Raw genomic sequence first — 25,345 nt, 5'->3', positions numbered from 1 at the left:
TATGTCAATGAGAGCAAAGAGTCAAATTTAATCTAAAAATAACAGGCTTCTACTGATTATGACAGGGTTTGCCATACAAATATCACAATTGGAAGAACTGGAGCAGACTCAATTACAGTTTTTGGTGGAATTCGTTGTCACATTTATAAAATGGAAAGAACAGTAGCCATACAAAAAGAGAATTATAAGAAATTTAAAGAGATTTGGGGGCCATTGACAAATTATTGTAATGAATAAATACCATTTTTCCATTATAAGTATAATACAAATGAGGGGGTGGGGGATTTCTGAATTTTATAAAATGTTTAGTTCAATAGGAAGAATATTTTATATGTTAAATGTGATTGCATAGGTTATGATAGGGATGGGAGGGAGGGGGTTAAATTTCATGGGTTGTTTTTTTAAAATCTTTATTTATATTTTAAAACAAATTATCAAGAATAAACTTCTTGTATAGAATATGATTAAGTCAACATAATAGCTAACAAAAGAAATTACATTTAATATAACTAGATTACTATTTACTCAATCAAATTAAAGTCCCAAAATTGAGGATCCAAGATGCTACCTGAGTGAGAAAACTATTTAAAAGAAAAAAGAGAAATTCAAATTACAAATTAGGCGGTTAGTTGAGAGTGGAACAAGAGTAAATTTATACATTAAGTTTTTCTTTCTCCCCTTCAAGGCGCTTCCTAGAGAGAAATCCTGTCAACTGAGATGGTTCAAAGAAAATATAGTTGCAAGACTTATACTTTACAATACATTTGCAAGGATATCGTAAAAGAAATAATGCCACCATTGCAGTGACCCCAGGCTTAAGAAGCAATAATTCTTTCCTTCGTTTCTGAGATTCTCTTGTCACATCCGGAAATATTTGAACTTTATGTCCAAGAAATTCTTTGTCTATTCTTAAAATAAAGCTGTAATTTCCAATTTTTGTCCGGTGATAAAACCACCGTAGCTAATAGAGTAGCTGGAATAGCTACCTCCCTCATTGAAGATTCCAATAATGTTGTTAGATCCATCTGTTCACCTTGGCCTTGTTGCTCTAGTAGATATTGTGGATGTTGTTCCAAGTTTTTTGGTGTTGGCAAATAGTATATTTTAGAAAAAGGGGGAAAGGCATCATTTGGAACATTAAGAACTTCACAAAAGTACTTTTTCAAAACTTCTTTTGCTGATAAAGAAGGAATCTTTGGGAAGTTCAAAAATCTAAGATTATTCAACCGCATATTATTTTCCATCATTTCCACCTTTCTCCTAAGGTTAAGGTTATCTTTAATCAATGTTGTTTGCACCTGATTTATTTCACTTATCTTTTTATCTATTTTTTCCACATTACTTTTCATCAATATATTTTACTGTTTAAGTCCATTTAGTTCATTTCTTTGTTCTGAGAATTTCTCTTCTAATACTTTAATTTGTAGTGATAATGTTTGTCCCAGAGTGATTACTAAATCCCATATAGAGTCTAGGGTAACATTCGTGGGTTTAGGAACAGAAAATATACTTGCAGGTATTGTCCCAACTTCCACTGAGATGGCAGTCTTCTCTCGCTGCATGCCTTGCTCCAATTCTAATCCCTTCATTGTTCCCACCTCAGTTACGTTTTCAAGTGCTTCGCTCATTTCAGCCTCCCGGGAAACGGAGTCTGCCTCTTCGGACTCGCTGCTTTCCCGTGGAGAGCTAGCACACTTTGGTTGAGGGGGCGGGGTCCTGGCGTCGGGGCTCAGAGTCGATTCTAGCCCAAGGAAACTCGCCGCGGCCTCATTCCTTCCTGGCGGTTCCAGCGGGCGACTCCCAGACGCAACAAACTCTTGGTTTAATCGCCGCAAAAAAATCCTCCATGGTCGTCTGAAGAGGAGTCTCCAGGCGCCTTGAGGCTCCAGAGGCGCCTTTTCCTCTCCTCTTTGGTATCGATAAAGCAAAAGGTAATGTTTTGTTCGGGTCTCTGGTAGCGTCTTACTCGCTCTCAACAGCTTGCAGCCATCTTGGATCAGACTTAATTATTAAATTTTATGTTTTAACGTTGAATTTGATAGAAATTCAAGTGATGTATTCAATTTTAAATGTCATTTATTGATAGACTTGTTGTAAGATGTAAAAATGAATAAAGATTAAAAAAAAAAAAAGTGTGAAATTCCGACCTGTTTCTCACAGTTCTTCAGCGACAGGAACACTGATTTCTTCAACCGCCAGTTTTTTGACTGTGACAACTAATCACAAGTATTTTTGGTTATAACAACAATCGCTAAAAAAAAAGACAACAAAAACCTAACAAGCCGTTCTTCATAATAAGCGCGGGTCTGTTGCCGTTACAGACTTGCCAGGCCTGCTTTCTCACATAGCGGCCACTAGGACCGTGGATACTTTGGCAATTAAGATGTCTACGCCTCTGATGTTGTTACAAACTGGCACATAGAAAATTCCGGTGAAGAAACAGCTGATTTTTATGGCTCCCTCTCTGGGCCCTGCTTCGGTCCTACAGGGGAAGGCAGCGTACATCCGCCAACTCTGACAAAAAAGTTTCAGCACCGGTGAGGCAGCAGAAGATTCCTTTGGCTCCCTCCCCTTAGGGCTCTGACTCGGTCCGGCGGGGGAGGGAAGTGCCGTTCCCTCTCATCTGGGCTGATAACAAGATCCCACCGCCGGCAGCAACTCATATGAGGAAGCTTTGCGTTGGAATGGAGAGCACACCAGCAAAGCAAAAGGTATTTTTGGTTCCCTCCCCTCAGGGCTCTGCTTCAGTCCGGCAGGGGATGAAAGTACCGTTCAGCCTTAGCTGGGCCAATAACAACACCGTAGCACTGGCAGCGACTCATCTATTACAAAAAGGAAAAAATAAAAAGCCTTGCGCCTGCATGGAGTGAACACCGGCGAAATAGCAGGTACTTTGACTCCCTCCCCTCAGGGCCCTGCTCCAGTTCAGGCAGGGGAGGGCAGGGCAGCGTACATCTTCCAAGACTGACAAAAAAGTTTCAGCTCTGGGATGGCAGCAGAAGATTCCTTTGGCTCCCTCCCCTCAGGGCTATGGTTCAGTCTGGTGGGGAGGCACCTCAGCCAATCAGGGCCTTAGGCCTCTCCCCGTGCATCAGATGATGCGCCAGGGCGGGGCCTAAGGCCGCTTTTGGGCGGTGGGCCGGCAGAAGAGTAGGAGAAGGAGGGCTTTCCTCCTGCTCCTGAAGATTTTGGTGGTGCATAGGAGCAGGAGGAGGGTCCGGGCACCCCTCCTGCTCCCGAAGATGTTGGGGAGCCTTGCCCAAGGAGCAGGAGGGACCAGGCAACCCTCCTGCTCCCAACTATTTTACAGGTACCAGGTGGGTGGGCCGGGCCCGACCTCCTCAGCCGACCAGGGATGGGCCGGGGGGTGGTTGGCCTAGGAGCAGGAGGAACTGAGCACTCCTCCTGCTCACAACTTTTTACTGCCGGGGATGGGCCGTGCCGTCGGCGGGGGGTGGGGAGGGCGAGGGCTGTGCTGCATGCATGCAGCATTTTTAAAAAACCCAAAAAAACACTGATGGCAGGAGGGAATTGGCATCCCTCCTTTTTTCTCCAGTGAGGGGGGGGAGTTTAGTGAGGGGGGTAATTTTTTTGACAGGCCTGTCTTTTTTATTCTTTTTTTTTATGGGGAAGGTATTTTGCGTGTGTAAAAATATTAAACAAACATGGTTATCTGACATACTACAGCTGAGAACATAAGTTTCACCAGACTTCTACCATTTTATACCAACACGTACTCTTATAAGCTACTCAGGAACTGCTGAGCTAATCTCATACCAGCTGGTTCCAAGCTCATAATTAGGAGCATTGGCACTGCCCCATCTCCATAAGAACAAAAGAATTGCCGCTACTGGGTCAGACAAGTGGTCCATCATGCCCAGCAGTCCGCTCATGTGGCGGCCTTCCGGTCAAAGACCAGCGTCCTAACTGAGACTAGCCCTACCTGCGAACGTTCTTGTTCAGTAGGAACTTGTCTTGAATCCCTGGAGGGTGTTTTCCCCTATGACAGATTCCAGAAGAGCATTCCAGTTTTCTGCTAAACTCTGGGTGAAGAAGAACTTCCTTACGTTTGTATGGAATCTGTCCCCTTTCAACTTTAGAGAGTGCCCTCTCGTTCTCCCTACCTTGGAGAGGGTGAACAACCTGTCCTTATCTACTAAGTCTATCCCCTTCAATACCTTGAATGTTTCGATCATGTCCCCTCTATTCGAGGGAAAAGAGGCCCAGTTTCTCTAATCTTTCGCTGTATGGCAGCTTCTCCAACCCCTTAACCATCTTAGTCGCTCTTCTCTGGACCCTTTTGAGTAATACCGTGTCCTCCTTCATGTATGGTGACCAGTGCTGTACGCAATACTGCAGATGAGGGCATACCATGGCCCAGTACAGCGGCATGATAACCTTCTCCGATCTGTTCGTGATCCCCTTCTTTATCATTCCTAGCATTCTTTTCGCCGCTGCACATTGCGTGGATAGCTTCATCGACTTGTCAATCAGAACTCCCAAATCACTTTCCTAGGAGGTCTCTCCAAGTACTGCACCGGACATCCTGTATTCATGCAGGAGATTTTTGTTACAGATACACATCACTTTACACTTGAACCTCAACTGCCATGTCGATGCCCATTCCTCGAGCCTGATTATGTCACTTTGCAGATCTTCGCTATTCCCCTGCATCTTCACTACTCTGAATAACTTTGTATTGTCTGCAAATTTAATCATTTCGCTCGTTGAACCTATGTCCAGATCATTTATAAAGATATTAAAGAGCATGGATCCAAGCACTGAGCCCTGCGGCACCCCACTGGTGACACTCTTCCAGTCCGAGTAGTGTCCATTTACCCCCACTCTCTGTTTTCTATGCTCCAGCCAGTTTTTAATCCACGTGAGTATTTCACCCTTGATTCCATGGCTTGCAATTTTCCGAAGTAGTCGTTCATGCGGAACCTTGTCGAATGCCTTCTGAAAGTCCAGATATACAATGTCGACCAGGTTGCCCTTGTCTATCTGCCTGTTTACTCCTTCAAAGAAGTGCAGCAAGTTTGTCAAACAAGATCTGCCTTTGCTGAAACCGTGCTGGCTGGTCCTCATCAGCCTGTGTCCGTCAAGGTGATCAATGATGCAGTCCTTTATCAGCACCTCTACCATCTTTCCCAGTACCGAGGTCAGTCTCGCCAGTCTGTAGTTTCCTGGGTCTCCCCTCAAACCTTTTTTTAAGATCGGCGTAACATTCGCCACATTCCAGTCCTCTGGAATCTTTCCCAGTACGATCGACAGATTGGCTGTTAGTTGAAGCAGTTCAGCTATGGTCCCTTTCAGTTCCTTGATGACCCTCGGATGGATGCCATCCGGTCCCGGGGATTTATCACTCTTAAGCCTATCAATCTGCCTGCATACCTCTTCTAGACTGATCGTTAACCCTGTCAGTTTACCATTTTCACTCCCAGTATATAGCCTAATGGGTTCCGGTATGCTGTGTATATCCTCTTCGGTAAATACAGACGCAAAAAACGTGTTCAGTCTGTTGGTGATTGCTTTGTCCTCCTTTAGCGTTCCCTTTATTCCTTGGTTATCCAACGGTCCCATCACTTCCTTCATGGGTTATTTCCCATTAAAATATCGAAAGAACGGCTTGAAGTTTTTTGCCTCCTTAGTTATTTTTTCCTCGTAGTCTCTTTTGGCCCCTTTTACCACTTTATGGCACCTGCGTTGATGTTTGTGCTTATTCCAGTTTTCATCCATTTTTGATCTTTTCCATTCCTTAAATGAGGTTTTTTGTATTTGATCGCTTCCTTTACCTCTACAGTGAGCCACACTGGTTCTTTATTCTTTTTCCTCTTTGATCCCTTGTTGATATGCCGTATATATAGATTTTGCGCCTCGGTGACCGTATCCTTAAAAGGAGACCAAGCTTACTCTAGCATCTTTACAGTGTTTATCCTCTTCTTAATCTACTTTAGTAACAGAGCCAGTTCCAAACAATTTTTCTACACTGCCTATCTAATCTGATATTCTAAGAACATCCAGTACTAAAAAAGAAAAATTTGCCTGCAGAACCTTCAGGATGCTCTGCTATTTCCCTTAGAAGACCATTCCTCTCTCCTTTTTCAGCAGAATAGCCATTTCTTACCTTCCAATCTCCGCAGTCTGTTAAACATACTGACAGATCCTCTCAGTTTACATGGGTACATTTATTCCATCCGGGTGCAAGTTCTCCAAGTTTTTCCTCTTCATTGTCCACTTGACTTCATTCTCATGCCTTCTGCATCTCTCAGATACTGGTCTCTAATCAAACTCTCTCATTTTATGAACAGTCGTACCACCTTCGGTCTCCAATAAGAGACCCTCCTCCAGTGTGGGACCTACCATTGGGGGTGGATCTCTTGGTCCAATTCCTGTCTAAACCATTGGAATCTGCTTCCATTATGTTCTTTTCTGGGACATTAGTTTTGTCTCACTGCTTTCAACTTCACTTGAGGATGTAGGGAACTTCAAGCATGCCTTACTTATTCTACTTATCTCATACATTTTTTTTCCTACTAGAGTATTTTTTCCGAACTCATTCCAGATTCTTTCCTACACTTGGTACGGATTTTCATCTAAACCAATCTATTACTTTATCATCATCGTTTCTTCCTTTACATTCCTCTCCAGCAGACCAAGGTCTCCATGTTGTCCACTGCAGAGGAGCATTATGTTTTTACCTCTAGGCAACTACTCAGTTTGCCAACCAAATCAGCTCTCTGTTTCTTCTACATCAGCTACTGAGGAACACAAGAAAACAAAAACCAATAAAACAATAAAATGCAATATGATAGAACAGAGAAAGAACTCTCCTCTCCGATAGCACATTTTATTAATTTGTGCTACCCCAGAGCACACCTGATCCCTACTGTGTCAAGTGTAGATCATAGAGAGCGACCTACAGCTTCTGCATGGCAAATTTTCATTTTAATTCCTATTCAGGATGTTTCTGAAGCTGCATTTTGGTCTGCAGTGCATCCATTTTTGCTGCGCAAGAGCTCATATTCAACCCCCTGGCAGGGCATCAACTACAAACTATAGCGGCTCCAATAGCCAACTTGAAATCCGTCCCAATCTAGGGTATTTCCAAACCAGCAAACTAGTCTTCTGTGCATACTTTTACAATGCAGTGCTGCTTGGACCACACTTTAGCTTCAGATATTCGCTTTTTGACAATCAGTTTTACGTAATCTCTTTGAATTATAGACTGTTTTCCACCTCTCATATGCTTTTTCAGCATGGGACTCATCATCAAGTAGGGCTGTGTTCCGCCACTTATTTCTGTCAAATGGGATGATCAGTGACACTCAGAAAAGCACACAGACAATATAAAGCATAAACAATAACACTTTATTATTGTTATATATATATATATATATATATATATATATATATATATATATATATATATATAAGAATAAAATAGCATCACCGTATCTCAGGCAAACACTCTTCCTTCATAATTGGGAATCCCTCAATTAATAGGCGAGTAGACACGGGAGACTGCCCCTTTAGACATCTTTTGGATTCTGTTCCTGGAGACGTCTTGGATTCTCATGTTAGGAGCAGAATCCCGTCCTTTTAAAAGGGTGAACGCTGTTGAGTTCAAAAGCATAAACAGCTGGTCCTGCTATTACAATTAGAACAGCTGGTCCTGCTCTTTTGTTCTTTTGTTTTGACAACACCCAGTTCAGGATATCAGAAGGAGGTGTTGCAGAAACGGCTTCCCATCTTGGTTCCCTTCGATGTTGTTTTGGGCAACACTCAGGTCAAGGAGGTCAGAATGTCAGATAAGCAGAGTATGCTGAGTTTCAGTTACTCCCCTGGCCAGTCCTTTTGATGTTATCGAGGAGGTGTTATAGAGACCGGTTTCCCATCTGTCCTTTTGATGCTGTTTGGGCAACTCCCAGGTCACAAAGGTTGTGGAAACCTTTGATGTTGTCTTGGCAACACCCAGATCAGATAAGCAGACTTGAGGAGACATATCAGTAGTATGCAGAGTTTCAGTTACCCCCCTGGCCATCTGCATAACAGTCCACCCCTGGATCCTTAAGTCTGCACCTCCGAATAAAAAGTCATCCAAATAAAGGGATAGAGTGTCCGTTTGTATTCACAATAAGTAAACCCACAATTAAGAAATGTTAACATAAGGATAGTTAAACAAAAATATAGAGTAAGGAATGAAGAAACACCTTTTGTGCCGTAGCCCTCCCTCTAGTAAAAGCATCCCACCAAGGGTGTGCAGTGGTAGCTTCAGTGTGATCTGATTGCTATATTTTGCATGGCTTTCTTTATAGATGGCAATAAAATACAAAGGCAAAAGAAAAATTAATATTTACATTTGATATACACATACTGAAAAGGGAGCTTGAATAGCATGAATCACAAGTTTAACAGTACTGCTAGCAACAAATACATTTTTATGTGATATTTCTTGTATAAAGGTATAACATTGCGGTGGAATGGTCCATTGGCACAAATAGTAGATATGTTGAAAAGAACATGGTTCATAGATGACACATTTGTTTTATTTTGTTCGTCTATTTGTTGCCCATGATAAGTGGGAAACCCTAATTGGGGTCCCAATGTCAAAGGCATCACCGTAAAAGGACACATTGTTTCATTTCAAAATTACACCATTTTCTATCTAAGGGTACAGAATGTGATGTGATTTTAAATCAATGAGATAAAGTTAATTCTTTGTGATATCATTGACGACATGTAACATTAACTGATCATATCGTAGTGTTAGTTCATAATTATGTACAGTATTTGGCACCCATTCACCTTCCCATCAAAATACATCTGCTACTCTGGAGCCAAAATATGCCTGTTTGCCAGCCAGTATTTCAGAAACAATAGTATTTACTAGAACTCAGGTTCTACATTTAGGTAAAGGTAAAATGGGAAAATTAATTTTCCCTTCATAAATTATTTCCTTATGTTCTAAACCTGGTATTCTTGCCTTCCCTAATATTTCTTGCTAATTAAGCATTTTACTTGAAAGTATCACGTATAGGGAATCATGGAAATTAATAATCTTATTAATATTATATTTGTGCTCTTACTCATGGCTTACATACATTTAGGGCAGCTTCATATTCACCATTGATCACTGCAGTTATCTGGTATCCCATTTTTCTTAGCAGCTTTGGTTAGGGTCTGGCTATGCTCCAGTTTCAATAGGCTTGCTATGCCACTCACATGCCTTCACTCACGTAAGAGTCAAGTGCACCACCCCCAGAGACCAGCCCTAATGTGAAGTGGCAGGATATAGGCTCACTTCTATTCCCAAGTCGGTGCCACATAATAGCGTCATGGCACGGCACTGTATGTCTGGTTACGTGTCATCATCTTCTCGATCTGGTGAAATTTTCTCTTAACCCAGCATGTTAGCCAAATCATAAGAATAAGAGAGCAGAGCTGACCAATTTTATCACAAAGGGATGAAAGTCTATATGGAATAACATTTTCCAGTACGTGATTTTCCAAGGAAAATATTTCATCATGACTGTTTAGCTTCAATGCTTTAGTTACAATAAACACCCCTAGTGGTAAAAGAGAAGATAAAAGAAGAAAAACCACTTTATGTACAGAATGTGATAACATATGACACAATACTGGTGTGTAAGGTAGTATTTGTTTGAGATAAGAGAAACAACACTAATGTACTTAAAGGTATTCTGTAGGACATTCAGAAAATACACCTTTTTATGTTCTGGACATAATTATTATGTCACTTAAGAGAGACCATAAACACGTACTGATGGTAATACCAAAATAACTTATGTCAGAGATATGCACTGCACTGTTTATACCTGATAAGTTAAATAAAGAGACCATTTTTTATTTTATTTAGCAAATATCAAATACCAATGAGCACCATTTTACCAGGTATAAAGCTTTCTAATTTTTTCTCTTCAGATATCCTCTTATAATATAACCCCTAACTAAAATATAATTGGGCTGTATGAGCCATAGCATAAAATCATTGTGAGCATGGTTTTCATAAGATACTTTCTTGTATGTGGGGGAATCTTTTTTGGAAAGGGATATGGTACCATTTGGACTAATAGAAGGGGTGGAATAGACTCTGGAAATGGCCAATGTGCGATGTTTATTGGGGTACCCCATAAGCTAAAACAGACAACACATAACAGAAACAGACAAACACAGAGCTCCAGCATGCTTTCTTCCATCGGCAATGATTCAGGGTTGAATTTAATCTGTAAATAAGCACACTATTAATCAAAAGAGTCATAAACAAATTTGGTATCCATTGGATTCCCACTATCAGGTCACAGTGCTGGAAGTATTTTGAATATGGCACAGTGAAATTGGTTCTCCTGACCATGTCTGGATACTAAGCTTCTAAAAGAAAGAGAGATAGAAACTTAAGTTCTTGCTGGTCTCCTTTCTTTCTTCTTCCATTTCAAAGCTCTGTCACACACTCATAAGAGAATGCAAGCAGGGACGTTTTCATCTATAGAACATACAAGAGAAGTTTACGTGCAGGTACAGTGGTTCACAATGTTAGTGTTTGAGGTAAAAGACACATTTGCAAAATCACTTGGAGTGCAACTTCCTTATACTATCTAACAAAACTTTATATTTTATAAAGGTCACTTAGCAATATTTCTACTTTTTTATTGTCCAACCTACGCCATATGTTACCCCAGATGTGAAATATGTTGCCTCCAGAATCCAAAAAGGCCCAAGTCTGTTTTTTACTTTGGGGAGGAGGGAAGTTTACAATTTTCTGTTTAACTTTCTCTATCACCTCTCGGCATCCTTTTTTGCCCACTTTCTGCTATAATCTTGTGATAGGAAGTGGGACTATGTAAGTATTTTTGTGGTAGTCTGGTAGATGTATATTGCCTCCCTTGCCAAGTGAATGCAAATTGTTCTGGACATTGCTCCACTATAGGAATAGTAAAAAATGCATTGGTTCATGTTTACAATTTTAGTGGAGATCAGTACTACTATTGGTTTAGATAATTTCCCCACCACTACTGATCTCATAGGAATGTCTGGCAATTTACCAAAACTATAGATTCCATCGGAAAGCTGTAATGTTAACCCTTTTAGGATATCTAGCCCTATTATATTTTAAGGAATCCCATAGATTAATACAGTATATTCCCAAATTGGTAATTGTCCAATTTTAAAATTTGTAAAAAAAATTTTTTTTCTTCCTGCTTGTATAATTTTCCCCCCAATCCTGATATTTATATTCCTCCACCCCAGTGTCCACTACAGCTTGTACCTTTTGCTCCCCAGATTTCTACTAAATATTTATCTCTACCTGCGGACGCTGTTCTAATTTGGTCCAGGCAAACACTGAGGCTCGGCATTCACATTATTGATCCTCCCAACACTTCCACCCTTTTAAATCAGGATAAAGAATGGAAGCAGTTTCCTCAGGGGGAGCCGTTGGCACCAAAATATCCTCCCTCTCTCCTTTGTTCATTTGTGCTTGAGACATAGATTTCTTTCCCAGTCCTCTACTTTTGTACATTTCCCATAATGTCCTTGTATTTTTCCCATCTATTTCTTCCCCCTTTACACCATCTTTTATTAATTTCAAAAACATATTCCTCCGAGACACCCGATTAGCCCTGTTTGAATTGGATTGTCCTTTTCTCTTTTTGTCAAAAGTATTTGGAAGTCCCCAGTCCCCCCGATCTCCTAACTGTCGGACCGCGTCTAAGGCTTCCAAAATAGTCCTGTCTATTTGATTGATCAACAAGGTTATCATTACCTGTTTGTATGCCGGTGCAGCATACTTAATAATTTTATTTCTCATGGACACAGTAAAAGGTAATGACATATATGTGTCAGCGTGACCTATTACTAAGGTTGCCTTCTTAGCCTCCTCCTTAATTCTCATTTGAGCATCTTTTAATGTATACCAAATTTTATCATTTGAGGGCCAATCAGATTCAAGTGGATATCGCCTCGTGACACCCCTACTAATTATCTCTAATAAAGACCATTGGGCATTTTTTGCAGGATAAGGATCCTCCCGCAACGCATTTTGCACTGCTACTTCTTGACTAATTTGAACAAATTTAGGGGCATCTGTGGCATCCAACATAATCCCTGCTGCGCCCAGCTCCTGCACCCGAATTACCCATTGTATTAGTGGTTCCCCAGGCTGCTGTGTAAAGCGTGCCATCGTATCCATGATTTCATGTGGAGTAACATCCTCCATAACATTATTTCTAGTTAGATTTTCTCCTGTTTGCAGACTTCCCTGTAATCTTTGTCTCCTCACAGGCTCTGCTTCTAAACTTTCTGCCTGTTCTCCTTCAACACATATATCCTCCTCACTGTTGTTAGAATTTGAATCCCAAATATCCCCATCCCGCTTGTTTGGATTCCAATCATCCGGCAGATGATAAATTAAGATTTTAACTTTTCTGTAACTCACTTTCCACCTCCGTTTCTTGTATTTATATCGTGCACATTGCATAGCTGCCTTTTCTGTTACATTTTGATAGGTGTCTACCTTATCCATTAACAACTTATTCTGACATTGTAGCATTTTAATGGCATGCTGTTGATTATACCTTTTCTTTTCCAGCTCTCCTAATTTCAATTGTAATTCCTGTTTAGCTTCATGCAAGTTCCTCCAGTCTGACAAAATCATCCTTCCTTGTCTAGAAATTCCATCTTGCTCTTCTCCTTTTGAGATTTTCACCTTTTGTAAGGAGGCACATAATTCATGTGGATCCCCACTTCCAAAAGTACAGGATTCACTTAATCCTGCTTCTACAGACCACTCAGTGGCCACTAATTTATAAATACTGTCATCCCAACCCGGAATGGAGAGGTTGGGAGCCTGCCCCTCAACCCCATGTTTCATCTGGTGCTTTTTTGACCACATTGATCAACCCCACTTCTGGTACCAATTTGTTCCGCCACTTATTTCTGTCAAATGGGATGATCAGTGACACTCAGAAAAGCACACAGACAATATAAAGCATAAACAATAACACTTTATTATTGTTATATATATATAAGAATAAAATAGCATCACCGTATCTCAGGCAAACACTCTTCCTTCATAATTGGGAATCCCTCAATTAATAGGTGAGTAGACACGGGAGACTGCCCCTTTAGACATCTTTTGGATTCTGTTCCTGGAGACGTCTTGGATTCTCATGTTAGGAGCAGAATCCTGTTCTTTTAAAAGGGTGAACGCTGTTGAGTTCAAAAGCATAAACAGCTGGTCCTGCTATTACAATTAGAACAGCTGGTCCTGCTCTTTTGTTCTATTGTTTTGACAACATCCAGGTCAGGATATCAGAAGGAGGTGTTGCAGAAACGGCTTCCCATCTGGTTCCCTTCGATGTTGTTTTGGGCAACACTCAGGTCAAGGAGGTCAGAATGTCAGATAAGCAGAGTATGCTGAGTTTCAGTTACCCCCCTGGCCAGTCCTTTTGATGTTATCGAGGAGGTGTTATAGAGACCGGTTTCTCATCTGTCCTTTTGATGCTGTTTGGGCAACTCCCAGGTCACAAAGGTTGTGGAAACCTTTGATGTTGTCTTGGCAACACCCAGATCAGATAAGCAGACTTGAGGAGACATATCAGTAGTATGCAGAGTTTCAGTTACCCCCCTGGCCATCTGCATAACAGGCTGCATATCCCCTGCCTGTCTCCGGAGAAAGCAAAGTTGCTTATCTGTAACAGGTGTTCTCCGTAGACAGCAGGGGAATGCAGCCACACTTGCCCGCCCTCCCTCCCCTCGTCTCCTCTTCTATTGGTAGGAACAAAAATGACAGGCAGAGGGGAGAGGCTCGAGTAGTAGGGCAATCCTGCACATACTCAGTAAGCTCAAAAGCTTACTATAGCTAGGGGAGCGTACCAACATCATTAGGCTCAGTCAGAGACTTCACCATCAAGTGTAACTGCATTCTCCTGCTGTCTACAGAGAACATCTATTACAGGTAAGCAACTTTGCTTTCCCCCCTTTTTTTGTCTTTAGTCAATATGTTCTCATGATTATACATTTCAGTCTGATGTATTTTTATTTTTACTCCCTCTATTTTTAAACTTTGTTTTTAACCTATTTTAAACTGCCTAGATGTAATGGTAGGCGAGATATCAAATATATAATAAACTTGAACCTTTTTTTTTTTTTTTTTGCCTTTTCATGTACTGCTGTGAATCCTAAAGTAGTTCAGGCTTTAAGAAACTCTTTTTTTTATAAAAAGCAACCCAGTCAATGCAGTGCTAGTTTCAGGTGGTAAGAGATGAGCATGGTTTGCAGAGATGACTGGTACCTAAGTCCTGAGCATCTTATAGATACTGCTGGACTGGCATGTGTGCAAATGCCATGGAATACAGCAGCCCTACTAGCCACCAGTTACAGATCACAAGAGCTGAATGACAAGATTCAGGTTCTTCATGGCTGGAGCCAGAGCCAAAGTACATTCACCCTTTTTTCTAAAGGTCATGTATAGCATTGGGGGCTGTAATGTGGCAATGCAGCTCTGTTCAAGTTGACTTCCTTTTTCTTGCAGGATCTGTTACACTGACACCACCTGCCCTCAGGAGGATCAGTACCCTCCAAACATTGCAGTGAAGGTGAATCATAGTTTCTGTTCAGTCCCGGTAAGTTTGCTTATCAGCCTTCTAAAGGTAAGGGTTAATTAGCAGGATGCCAGAAACGGTTCTTTGGTAACAGGAAAGGGATAGGAAACAAGAAAAATAATGCTATAATGCATTTGTGTACTTTGGAAGAAAGGTGGGAGAGAGGATATATAATTGGTATTTAAACATGTCTGTGTGGCATAATTGCACAGGAAATGAGTTTTTTTCAATTGAAAGGAAGCTCTGGATCAATAGGGCATAGGATGAAGGTAAAAGGGGATAGACCTGAGGAAATACTTTGTTATGGAAGAAGGTGGTGAATTGGTGAAATAGCCTTGAGGTGGGGGAGATGAAGACAATATTGGAATTACAGAAAGCTTGGATCAAGTACATCGGATTTCTAAGGGAGTGATAAGAGTAGATGGCAAGGACAGGTAGACTGAATAGACATATGATCTTTGCCTTCATTTTTCCATGTTTCTAGATAATTGTCTCACAAACTTTCCGGCTGGTGGCATACTAAATCCAGTGCCCTGGCCGGAAGGCACCCGGAAGCGCATGGACGTTGACGTGATGACGTAACGTTCATGCACGGAGGCCCTTCTGGCCGCGACCCGCTTTGGTGGAAGGATCCGAGAAGTGCAGGGAGAGGAGGAGACGCCGGCCAGGATGAGAGCCATCTGTGCCGGCTGACTTCCTACAGGACATGCCTCTCGCTGCGAGAGGCACTTCTGTAAGCAGTCAACCGGTATGGATGATTCTCCTCCTTGTCAGTGTTGAAAAGGCGCTGCTAACCTTTTCAGAATAATGACCTCGCTACGACAACCCAATTGCTGTATATAATATAGATTTATTAGTAATAGACAAAAGTCAGCTTACATGGAACCAACAGTACAGCAAATTGAGCCAATGGATAACATACAGAGTAGCCGAATTCTGTCATGGATCCATCCTAAAACTTGAGCCATCCGGTATGCTACTTATATACTTTAGTTTAGTAGCCTAGAGTACTACCTAGTTACAGATTACATACTCACTTTCTATTGGATTGTCACATTTATCATAGCTATTGATTGTATAGCCTGCATACTTATCACGGAGCTATATTGAAGCATGATGTCACCTACTGTCAAATCTGACTTCTCTCTATTTCCCCTGACAATGCATTCTTAATACTAAGTTCAATAATTTCTGAGAGTAGGTCCCCCCTCCTTCCTGAGCTTTATTGTTGCTTTGTCAGCAGGGTTATTCCATGTCAAGTGATCAAGGGCTCCCTGCATGACCATCACGGATTTTGATAAAACTTTATGCACAAAGTCCCACATGTATCAAACGGACTTTGGTAAAGTTTTAGTTTCGCCTGTGGAATATTCGTGGAGATATAGCCATTTGTTTGACCCCATACTGCAATGACATACAGTACGACAGTGACATTCTGACAACTTTGAGACACAATATCTCACGAGCTATGTTTCCAAAAAAACTGAAACTTAGCTACCCTGCACAACTTTTGGAGCTCTATTCAGTGCTACCAATAATAATTTTTGTCGAGCACTGAGTGAATGGCTGAATTACAGTAAACTTGGCCGAAAAAAATTAATGCTCCAAAAAAAGTCAAATTTTGACATTACTTAGCTCCCACAATAATTGAGTAATAAATGCGAAATTTGGCATATAATGTCTCAGTACAACGTTGTTTTCAAAAGTACAATTTCAACCTCCAAGCTCTTTCCATTAGTTTACAAATTAAGTGTAAAGTTGCTAATTTGTGTAAAAAGGCCAAAAATAGGGTATTTTCAGCCTGCTTTTACAGAAAAATACCTTTCAGAAACTCTTTCAAATCAGTCTCATTAGAAAGAGCATATTTCAAACCCCGTAGAAAAGTGGGCTTCATTTTTCAACGCAGGTTAACAATGCCCGAAAAAGGGGGACAAAGTTGGGAGATGTCACCATGGCAATGGCCTACGTTTCAATTTACAATTATTTCACTTTTCACACTGTTTTTCCCTGTTTATTTTTACTCAAGCTTTGGGTACAATTATAGTGTTCTTAATTAATGATTATTCCTAACTAGAAATTGAGGTGATAATTTAGTTGCAAGCAGATCACAAATTACAACTTGTTTTCTTTTTCAGATCCACATTATTATTAATTCAGTTTAAAATGGATGCCAACGAATCGACTAATAATAATCCTTTTCTGCCAGACTGTGCCATTGGGCAAAAATTGTTGTCAGTGTCATGACGGCACATTTTATTCTAAAAAATGTGAGCTCATTTTTTTACATAATTTGTCAACCGATGAAAAATTGCTTATCACTCGGCGCTCTGAAGTTGAACTGATGGATAAAGACCAAATCTGCCTCCACCACAAAGCAAAGTATCTCGACAAATACGAATTAAAGCAAACATCATGTTGTAATCCATTTGAAAAGAAAAATCACATTGTTCAAAGTGGATTGTTAAAAGTCGATCTTGCCATGTCTAATGATTTTAGAAAAGTGGCAAAAATAAATATCAAGCCAGGTCAGAAACTTTGCAGAAGGTGCAAAGCCCAATACGTTTCAATGAGTGAAGCTACTGCAGCATCTTCATCTTCAGACGATTTTGATATCAGCATCTCCGATGCAGTTGATCAAAGCTTGACTGCTTTAGGAATCTCTCCATTGAAAATTCGAAGGTTAGCTAGTAGAGATAAAGCCGGCTATGTGATACGAAAAATTGAACGTGTGCAGAATGTGATAGCCAAGAAGATTACATCTGCTGCTGGAGTTTCAGCTGAAGAAGTTGGGCCGTCTCGTCAGTCTGTAGAATGCAAGTTATGTGAAGATTACACTGACCTCAATGAAGAAATGAAAATGAAAATTGCAATATCCAACAGGTCAATGAAAGTTCAATTATTGACGATGGCCCCCAAAAGTTGGTCAATAAAGGAAACAGCAATGAAGTTTGGCATTTCAGAGCGCATGGTCAGAACAGCCCAAAAAGTAAAGAAAAAGAAAGGCATTATACCTGATGCAAAAATTGGCAAGTCCCTTCCAAAAGAAATTGCAAATAGAGTTCAAGATTTTTACGAAGACGATGAATTCAGCAGAATATGTCCTGGCAAAAAAGATTGTATTTCAGTCCGCCTCAATGGTTTAAAAGTACAAAAGCAAAAGCGGCTGCTGTTGTGTAATTTAAAAGAGCTGTACGTGGCGTACTGTAACAAATACGGAACTGAAATTGTTTTTTCCAAATTATGTGAGCTCAGGCCAAAGTGGTGTGTAACCGTTGGTGCATCAGGTGCACACTCCGTGTGTGTCTGCACTATACATCAAAATGTAAAGCTCATGCTACAAGGCGCCAATGTCAAAGAGAACTACAAAGTTCTTATGGAAAAAACTGTGCGACCTAAATGTCAAGGACTGTATGCTACAACGATGTCAAAACTGCCCTGGTGAAGAAGCACTAACAGCATACCTGGAAGAAATATTCAAGGATTTAGATCCAGAAGAATCAATAGAATTTAAGCAATGGGTTCACGCTGACCGTGAAACATTAGAAACAAGCGTACTAACCATGGACAACTTTATTGAAAGACTTGCAAGCAAGATTTGGAAGTTGACAAGCCACCATTTCATTTCAAAACATCAAAGTGAATATTTGAAGATGTTGAAGACAGGCTTTAAAGAAACGGAAATGATCGTTTTGATGGATTTCGCTGAAAATTACTCATTTGTTGTACAGGATGCCGCCCTAGGCTTTCACTGGGAAAATTCACAAGCTACGGTACATCCTTTTGTTGCATATTACCTCAATGAAGTGGGCACATTGCAAGTTGTAAACTGTTGCATTATTTCTGATCATATGCAACATGATACGATATCTGTACACGTGTTTATTCAAAAGTTGATCGAATTTTTGGTAACTCAAACAAACATTACCAAAATATACTACTTCAGTGACGGCTCAGCTGCACAATATAAAAACTACAAGAACTTTGTGAATTTGTGCAATCACAGAAATGATTTCAACATTGAGGCTGAATGGAATTTTTTTGGAACTAGCCACGGAAAATCACCCTGCGATGGAGTTGGTGGAACAACTAAACGACTGGCTGCCCGGGCTAGCCTCCAAAGACCATCAACGGATCAAATATTGACGCCAAAGGATCTATTTAACTTTTGTGACCAAAATATACACGGAGTTAAATACATTTATGTTCCAAAAGAAGAAATTGAAGAAAGCAAAAAGTTTCAAGAAGAAAGATGGCATGAAAGCAGCACAGTAACCGGTACCAGAGAGCACCACCAATTTGTACCAGTCGACTCAAACTCGGTTCGTGTCAGCAAAGTTTCAAATGACACAATAAATTTTGTTGCCAAAATTTCTGATACTGCCATTCCAAATTTGAAAGTGTCCGAAATCTTTCCTGGTTGCTACGTTGCCTGTACTTACGATAATCAAAGGTGGATAGGCAACGTTGTTGAAGTCTCAATTGAACAAAATGATGCATTGATAAAATTTATGCATCCTCACGGTCCAGCTCATTCGTTTTATTGGCCAGAAAAGCAAGACGTTTGTTGGGTTCCAGAGCAACACCTCATCTGCATGCTTTGTGCCCCTTCAGTTACATTATCCGGCCGCCAATATCAATTTCCAGAAACTGCATTGAAGAAAGTGGCTCAAAAATTTAACAGAATGTTATAAAGATTGCTGGCAGTTAAAATCAAAGTGGACTTCACTTCAGCTTGGGAACCATATAAGATACCCAATTTAGGCTTGGGAACCTAGGATAAGACACCCTAATCATTGGCTTTGGAACCAGAAAGATACCAACAAAAGGCTTTGGAACCTTGACAAAGAAACCAAATGCGAGGCTTGGGAACCTGGACGAAGTGGCCCACCCATGGCTGGTATTGCACAGCTATCGGGCGTGACCCCTATGGCGATGGGGTTGCCAGTTCAAACTCTTGAACTGGTAGTGACAATGTCACCATGGACCAACGCAATAGAGTAGTAGTAATACTACGTCAATACAAAACTGTAACTTTAAAAATGACAGAACTATGTTGAAATAGAGGTTGTTGCCGTGGCAGCGTCTCCCAACTTTGTCCCCCTTTTTCAGCCATTGTTAACCTGCGTTGAAAAATGAAGTCCACTTTTCTAGGGGGTTTGAAATATGCTCTTTCTAATGAGACTGATTTGAAAGAGTTTCTAAAAGGTATTTTTCTGTAAAAGCAGGCTGAAAATACCCTATTTTTGGCCTTTTTACACAAATTAGCAACTTTACACTTAATTTGTAAACTAATGGAAAGAGCTTGGAGGTTGAAATTGTACTTTTGAAAACAACGTTGTACTGAGACATGCGCCAAATTTCGCATTTATTACTCAATTATTGTGGGAGCTAAGTAATGTCAAAATTTGACTTTTTTTGGAGCACTAATTTTTTCGGCCAAGTTTACTGTAATTCAGGCATTCAATTAGTGCTCGGCAAAAATTGTTATTGGTAGCAATGAACAGAGCTCAAAAAGTTGTGCAGGGTAGCTAAGTTTCAGTTTTTTTTGAAACGCAGCTCGGGAGATATTGTGTCTCAAAGTTGTCAGAATGTCATTGTTATACTGTATTTCATTGTGGTATGGGGTCAAACAAATGGCTATATCTCCACAAATATTCCACAGGCGAAACTAAAACTTTACCAAAGTTCGTTTGAGACATGGTGGACTCTGCATATGAAGTTTCATCAAAATCCGTGATGGTCATGCAGGGCTCTTTCCAAGAATCTGATCACTTGACATGGAATGACCCAGCAGTGCAGATAACTGTTGGTAGGACATCTTGTTTGGGTTTGTCTTCTTGGAAAGTCCCAAAATATCCAATGCTGTTACAGTCAGCAAATATTTTCTAGCTACTAGAGCAAAGATGAACCTCTTACATAAGTATATTGTTTCTGTTGACAGGGAGAGATACGTTTCTTTCATTATTCAGAAACCTGCATTCAATAGCACAATGTCTCTTAAAAATATCCTCTGGGGGGGTCTCATAGGGGTCTTCACCTACATTTTCATGAAGGTCTTACTCCTGATTCTCCCTCAGTGTGTCATGACACACCTGAAATCTCAGGAGGCACCCAGTTTGCGATACACTGTTCTAGAGTAAGAAATCCATTTTGGGGCTTTTGGAGTGTGATTATATTTCCCTCGATCTTTACCCTCCCTCCCTGATGTTAGTGGCTACAATATAGGATCATGCAACAAGAAAATGAAATGACTGAGGAGGACTATTCCTTGAACATCGCTAATAATTTTATAGTTCTGAGTCATTTCTTTAGTAAAGTAGTGGGATGTATTTTCTTAGGCCCACTGAAGAGAAGTGAGGCAGGCCATCCACATGGATTATTTAAAAAATATTTAGCTAAAGCCTTGATGTGTGAAGGAAAACTGTCGGTGCCAAATAAAACAAAATAACTGCTTGTAGGTTCTAATTTATTGGAAAATAAGAACCGGGCAAAAGACTCATTATTTTTTTTATTTATTTTAAAAATTTCTATACTGTTTATATCAAAACGGTTTACAAAATGGTTACATACGTAAAATGTTAAAACATATCAGGACAAATAGAAACAGACAGCATTAATTCCAACAACAGTCAATACTCAGAAAAATGCATCAACAAATAATTGTGTTTTTAACAGTTTTCTAAATGAACTCCTGTCACTGCATTTCCGAATTTGGCCAACAAGGGGAGAGGTGTGCTTGGAGGCAGACAGCTTTGCTTGGGGGGGAAACAGAAGGGGGGGCCACGGAGAGACAGTCAGAGAGGAACTGGAGGGGCAGAGGGAAAGGGGTCTGCTTTGGGGGAGGGGTGTGCTGGGAGGTAAATAGCTTTGCTTGGGGGGGAGACAAAATGGGAGCCACAGAGAGACAGCCAGGGAGGAATTGGAGGGGTAGAGGGAAAGGGGTCTGCTTTGGGGGAGGGGTGTGCTGGGAGGCAGACAGCTTTTCTTGGGGGGGAGACAAAATGGGGGGCCACGGAGACACTGTCAGGGAGGAATTGGAGGGATACAGGGAAAGGGGGCTGCTTCAGGGGGAGGGGTGTGCTGGGAGGCAGATCATTTTGCTTAGGGGGGAAAGACAGAAGGGGAGCCAGGGAGAGACAATTAGGGAGGAACTGAAGGGGGGAGGGAAAGGGGGCTGCTTTCTAGCACCCGTTAATGTAACGGGCTTAAACACTAGTGGTTTATAAATAACTAATTTCACTGATCAACAAAGTTTTTGCTTCTTCAACAATTTACGATGTATCTCACAGATTTTTGGCTGCTGATTATGAAAATCATGTTTAAAATTACGTATCATGTACTGTTTTAACAAAAAAAAGTATATTTTTATAATTTCGTGTTACACTTTCAGGCTAATGCAATTAATTCTTAACTTAATTCTTAATATAGGCCTATTGCTCATGATATACCTTGCTGGATATAATGTGGGCAGGTCCAGGTGTACATTCAGGGCAGGTTGCATAACGTCCTGGGTAACAGGAAAGCTAGACTCGGGAGAGTCTCTGGACGTCGTGTACTTAGACTTCAGTAAGGCTTTTGATAGCGTCCCACATCGCAGGCTGATAAGCAAAATGAAATCGATGGGGTTAGGCGAGACACTGACTACATTGGTCAACGATTGGCTGAGTTGCAGACGTCAGAGGGTGGTGGTCAACGGCACCCTCTCTGAGACTTCGGAGGTGACCAGCGGAGTGCCGCAGGGCTCGGTCCTGGGTCCACTCCTTTTTAACATATTCATAGGGGACTTGACTCGAGGGCTTCAAGGTAAAGTAACATTATTCGCCGACGACGCCAAACTATGCAATATAGTAAGTGAAAGCAACTTGCAAGACAGTATGGCGCAGGACCTGCTTACATTGGAATGCTGGTCCTCGACCTGGCAGCTGGGCTTCAACGTTAAGAAATGTAAGGTCATGCACCTTGGTAGCGGTAATCCATGCAGAACTTACACCTTGAATGGAGAAACATTGGCTAGGACTTCAGTAGAACGAGATTTAGGAGTAATCATCAGTGCAGATATGAAGGCTGCCAAACAAGTGGAGAAGGCCTCATCCAAGGCAAGGCAGATGATGGGTTGTATCAAAAGAAGTTTCGTCAGCCGGAAACCTGAAGTCATAATGCCACTATACAGAGCCATGGTGAGACCTCATCTGGAATACTGTGTGCAATTCTGGAGGCCACATTACCATAAAGACGTGCTCAGAGTCGAGTCGGTTCAGCGGATGGCCACTAGGACGATCTCGGGGCTCAAGGGTCTCTCGTACGAAGAGAGACTGCACAAACTGCAGCTCTACACTCTTGAGGAACGTAGGGAGAGGGGGGACATGATTGAGACATTTAAGTACATCACAGGACGTGTCGAGGTGGAAGATGACATTTTCTTTCCCAAAGGACCCTCGGCCACAAGAGGACATCCGCTCAAACTCAGAGGAGGGAAATTTAATGGCGACACCAGGAAGTACTTCTTCACGGAAAGAGTGATAGATCGCTGGAACAAGCTTCCGGTGCAAGTGGTTGAGGCCACCAGCGTACCTGACTTTAAGAATAAATGGGACACCTACGTAGGATCACTACGAAGATCAAGTTAAAGAATTGGGTCATTAGCACACAGACTAAATTGGGTGGGTCAGTAGAGTGGGCAGACTTGATGGGCTGTAGCCCTTTTCTGCCGTCATCTTTCTATGTTTCTATGTTTCTAAGCATGCCTGGGCATGTCCAGGTATACATTCTGGGCAGGTTACATAATGTCCATGGAAATGATGCAGTCTAGGCATTCCTGGACATGCTTGTATATGGACTTGATGGATACTGCCTGAAAAGGCTATATAAAAGCAGTTCGCATACAGGGATAATCTTCATTACGTGTCTTGTCAGTTCAGGTGTATGTTGATGCTTCAAGGCATAATATTTTCTATGTAAGTAACTTAATTAGTATGCCAGTTAATTATTAATTGCTATAGGATAGCAGAAATGTCTTGCCGATGTCGCAACAGCTTTGATGTATTCTATTTCATTTGTGGCGAGTACACACTTAAGCCTCCAAATGCGCACCATGACTCGTCTTAAGAAAGCATATGAGCTGTACTTCGGTTGTAAGATTGGCAATCAAGACAAAACATGGGCTCCTCACATTTGTTGTGCAAGATGTGCAGTCGATCTTAGAGCTTGGCTCCGGGATACTTGGAAGTCAGTGTCATTTGCTATCCCAATGATATGGCGAGAACAGAAGGATCACTTGACAGACTGTTACTTCCGTTTGACAAATGTATCTGGTTTCTCTGGTAAAATAAGAAATCAGTTGAATACCCCAATCTTCCTTCAGCCGTGAGACCAGTGCCTCATGATGACAATCTTCAGGTACCGAAGTCACCAGAGAAATGGAGCTATTCAGAAGAAATGTGTGCTCCACATTTTTATGGATAAAACTTGTATAATGTCTCGTAAAGCTTCACTTTCCTGTGCAAACAGCATACAATTCCTTATGGATGGGTTAAGCACCTCAACTCGTGAGTTACTTGCATAAGGTATTAATTATTTTCTTTCTGCCCCACCCCCCTTAGTCTTAAGTTCTGCAAGTGAGTTGAGAAGATGTCTTCATCTGCTCTGCACTAGATTATTTTAGATTTTTTTTTTTCTTTATTATAATTTTCAAAATTAAGTATAAGAATGGAAATTTAAACAAAACAAGATTATATCCATAACATCATTAATAACATCATTATTACCATCTAGCCCACATTTAGGGAGATTACCATCATTCAACAAAGAAAAATTTTTAATCAATATTTAAGAAAATTCAATAATAGTGAATCTTAATTATATAATCTTTCAAAGAAATTTTTAACTTTCTCAATTCTTACTGGTATTTCCAATTAACTCCAAAGCATCAGTAGTTATCAGTTTATGATTTATGAGATTCTTGAACTAATAAAAATTGCTCAAGTTGTAAAGGATCCCAGAAGATATAATCTTTATCCTGATGTTTAATCAAACATTTGCAGGGAAACTTTAAGTAAAAAGATGCTTCAATTGCCAGGAATCGAGGTTTTAATGCCAAAAAAGCCTTCCTTTTAAACTGAGTTGCCCTGGCAACATCCGAAAACACTAAGACATTGTCTCCACAGAACTTCTTATTTTTATTCTGGAAATAAGTTTTTAAGATCAGTGTTTTGTCAGACTCATTTAAACATTTTACCAATAATGTTGCTCTAGTCAAAATAATATCTTGAGAGTCTTCCAAAAAAACTGGTAAGATCAAATTCTGTGGGGACAAGTTCTTCTAATCCTGTTTCAGAAGTAATTTTCTTCTTTTGTTGATATAGGTAATAAATCTGCGTTAGCTAAACCAAGGATTTCCTTAAAAAAATTCCTTAGTAAAATTTCAGGTGTTAATAAATGGGTCCTTGGAAAGTTAATTAGACACAGATTTTTAACTCTTAAAAAATTTTCAAACTTTGAGTGGTTACATGGGAATCCTTTACAGCAGATATAGTAAACGTTTGCAAAGATGTTATCTGAGATTCAGTTGCTACAAGATGTTTATCCAAAATCTTTACATTGGAATCATTATTTTCTAGCTTCTGAATAACTTCCTGAGAAAAATTTAAATTCTGAGTAGCTACTGACTTTGGTTGATAAATGTACGAGTTGAGGGATTGTTAAAGTCAATAGCTACTCAGATTTTT

The 25,345-nt window shown here is 40.6% G+C and overlaps 1 protein-coding gene across 3 annotated transcripts in view; it reads left to right on the top strand.

Annotated features, from left to right (window-relative positions):
• The window catches only part of PIAS4 (protein inhibitor of activated STAT 4), a 129,116-nt gene that overhangs the window by 53,798 nt on the left and 49,973 nt on the right, over positions 1-25,345 (top strand). For all 3 annotated transcript variants that reach the window (XM_033954594.1, XM_033954595.1, XM_033954596.1), the window contains exon 5: positions 14,552-14,642. In XM_033954594.1, the coding sequence (XP_033810485.1) occupies positions 14,552-14,642 (91 nt within the window). The remainder of the gene's footprint in view (positions 1-14,551; positions 14,643-25,345) is intronic.

Source organism: Geotrypetes seraphini, chromosome 8, assembly GCF_902459505.1.
Source record: "Geotrypetes seraphini chromosome 8, aGeoSer1.1, whole genome shotgun sequence".
Lineage (NCBI taxonomy): Eukaryota > Metazoa > Chordata > Amphibia > Gymnophiona > Dermophiidae > Geotrypetes > Geotrypetes seraphini.
The sequence above is the reverse complement of the archived record's forward strand: the minus strand, read 5'-3'. Positions and strand labels throughout refer to the sequence as shown.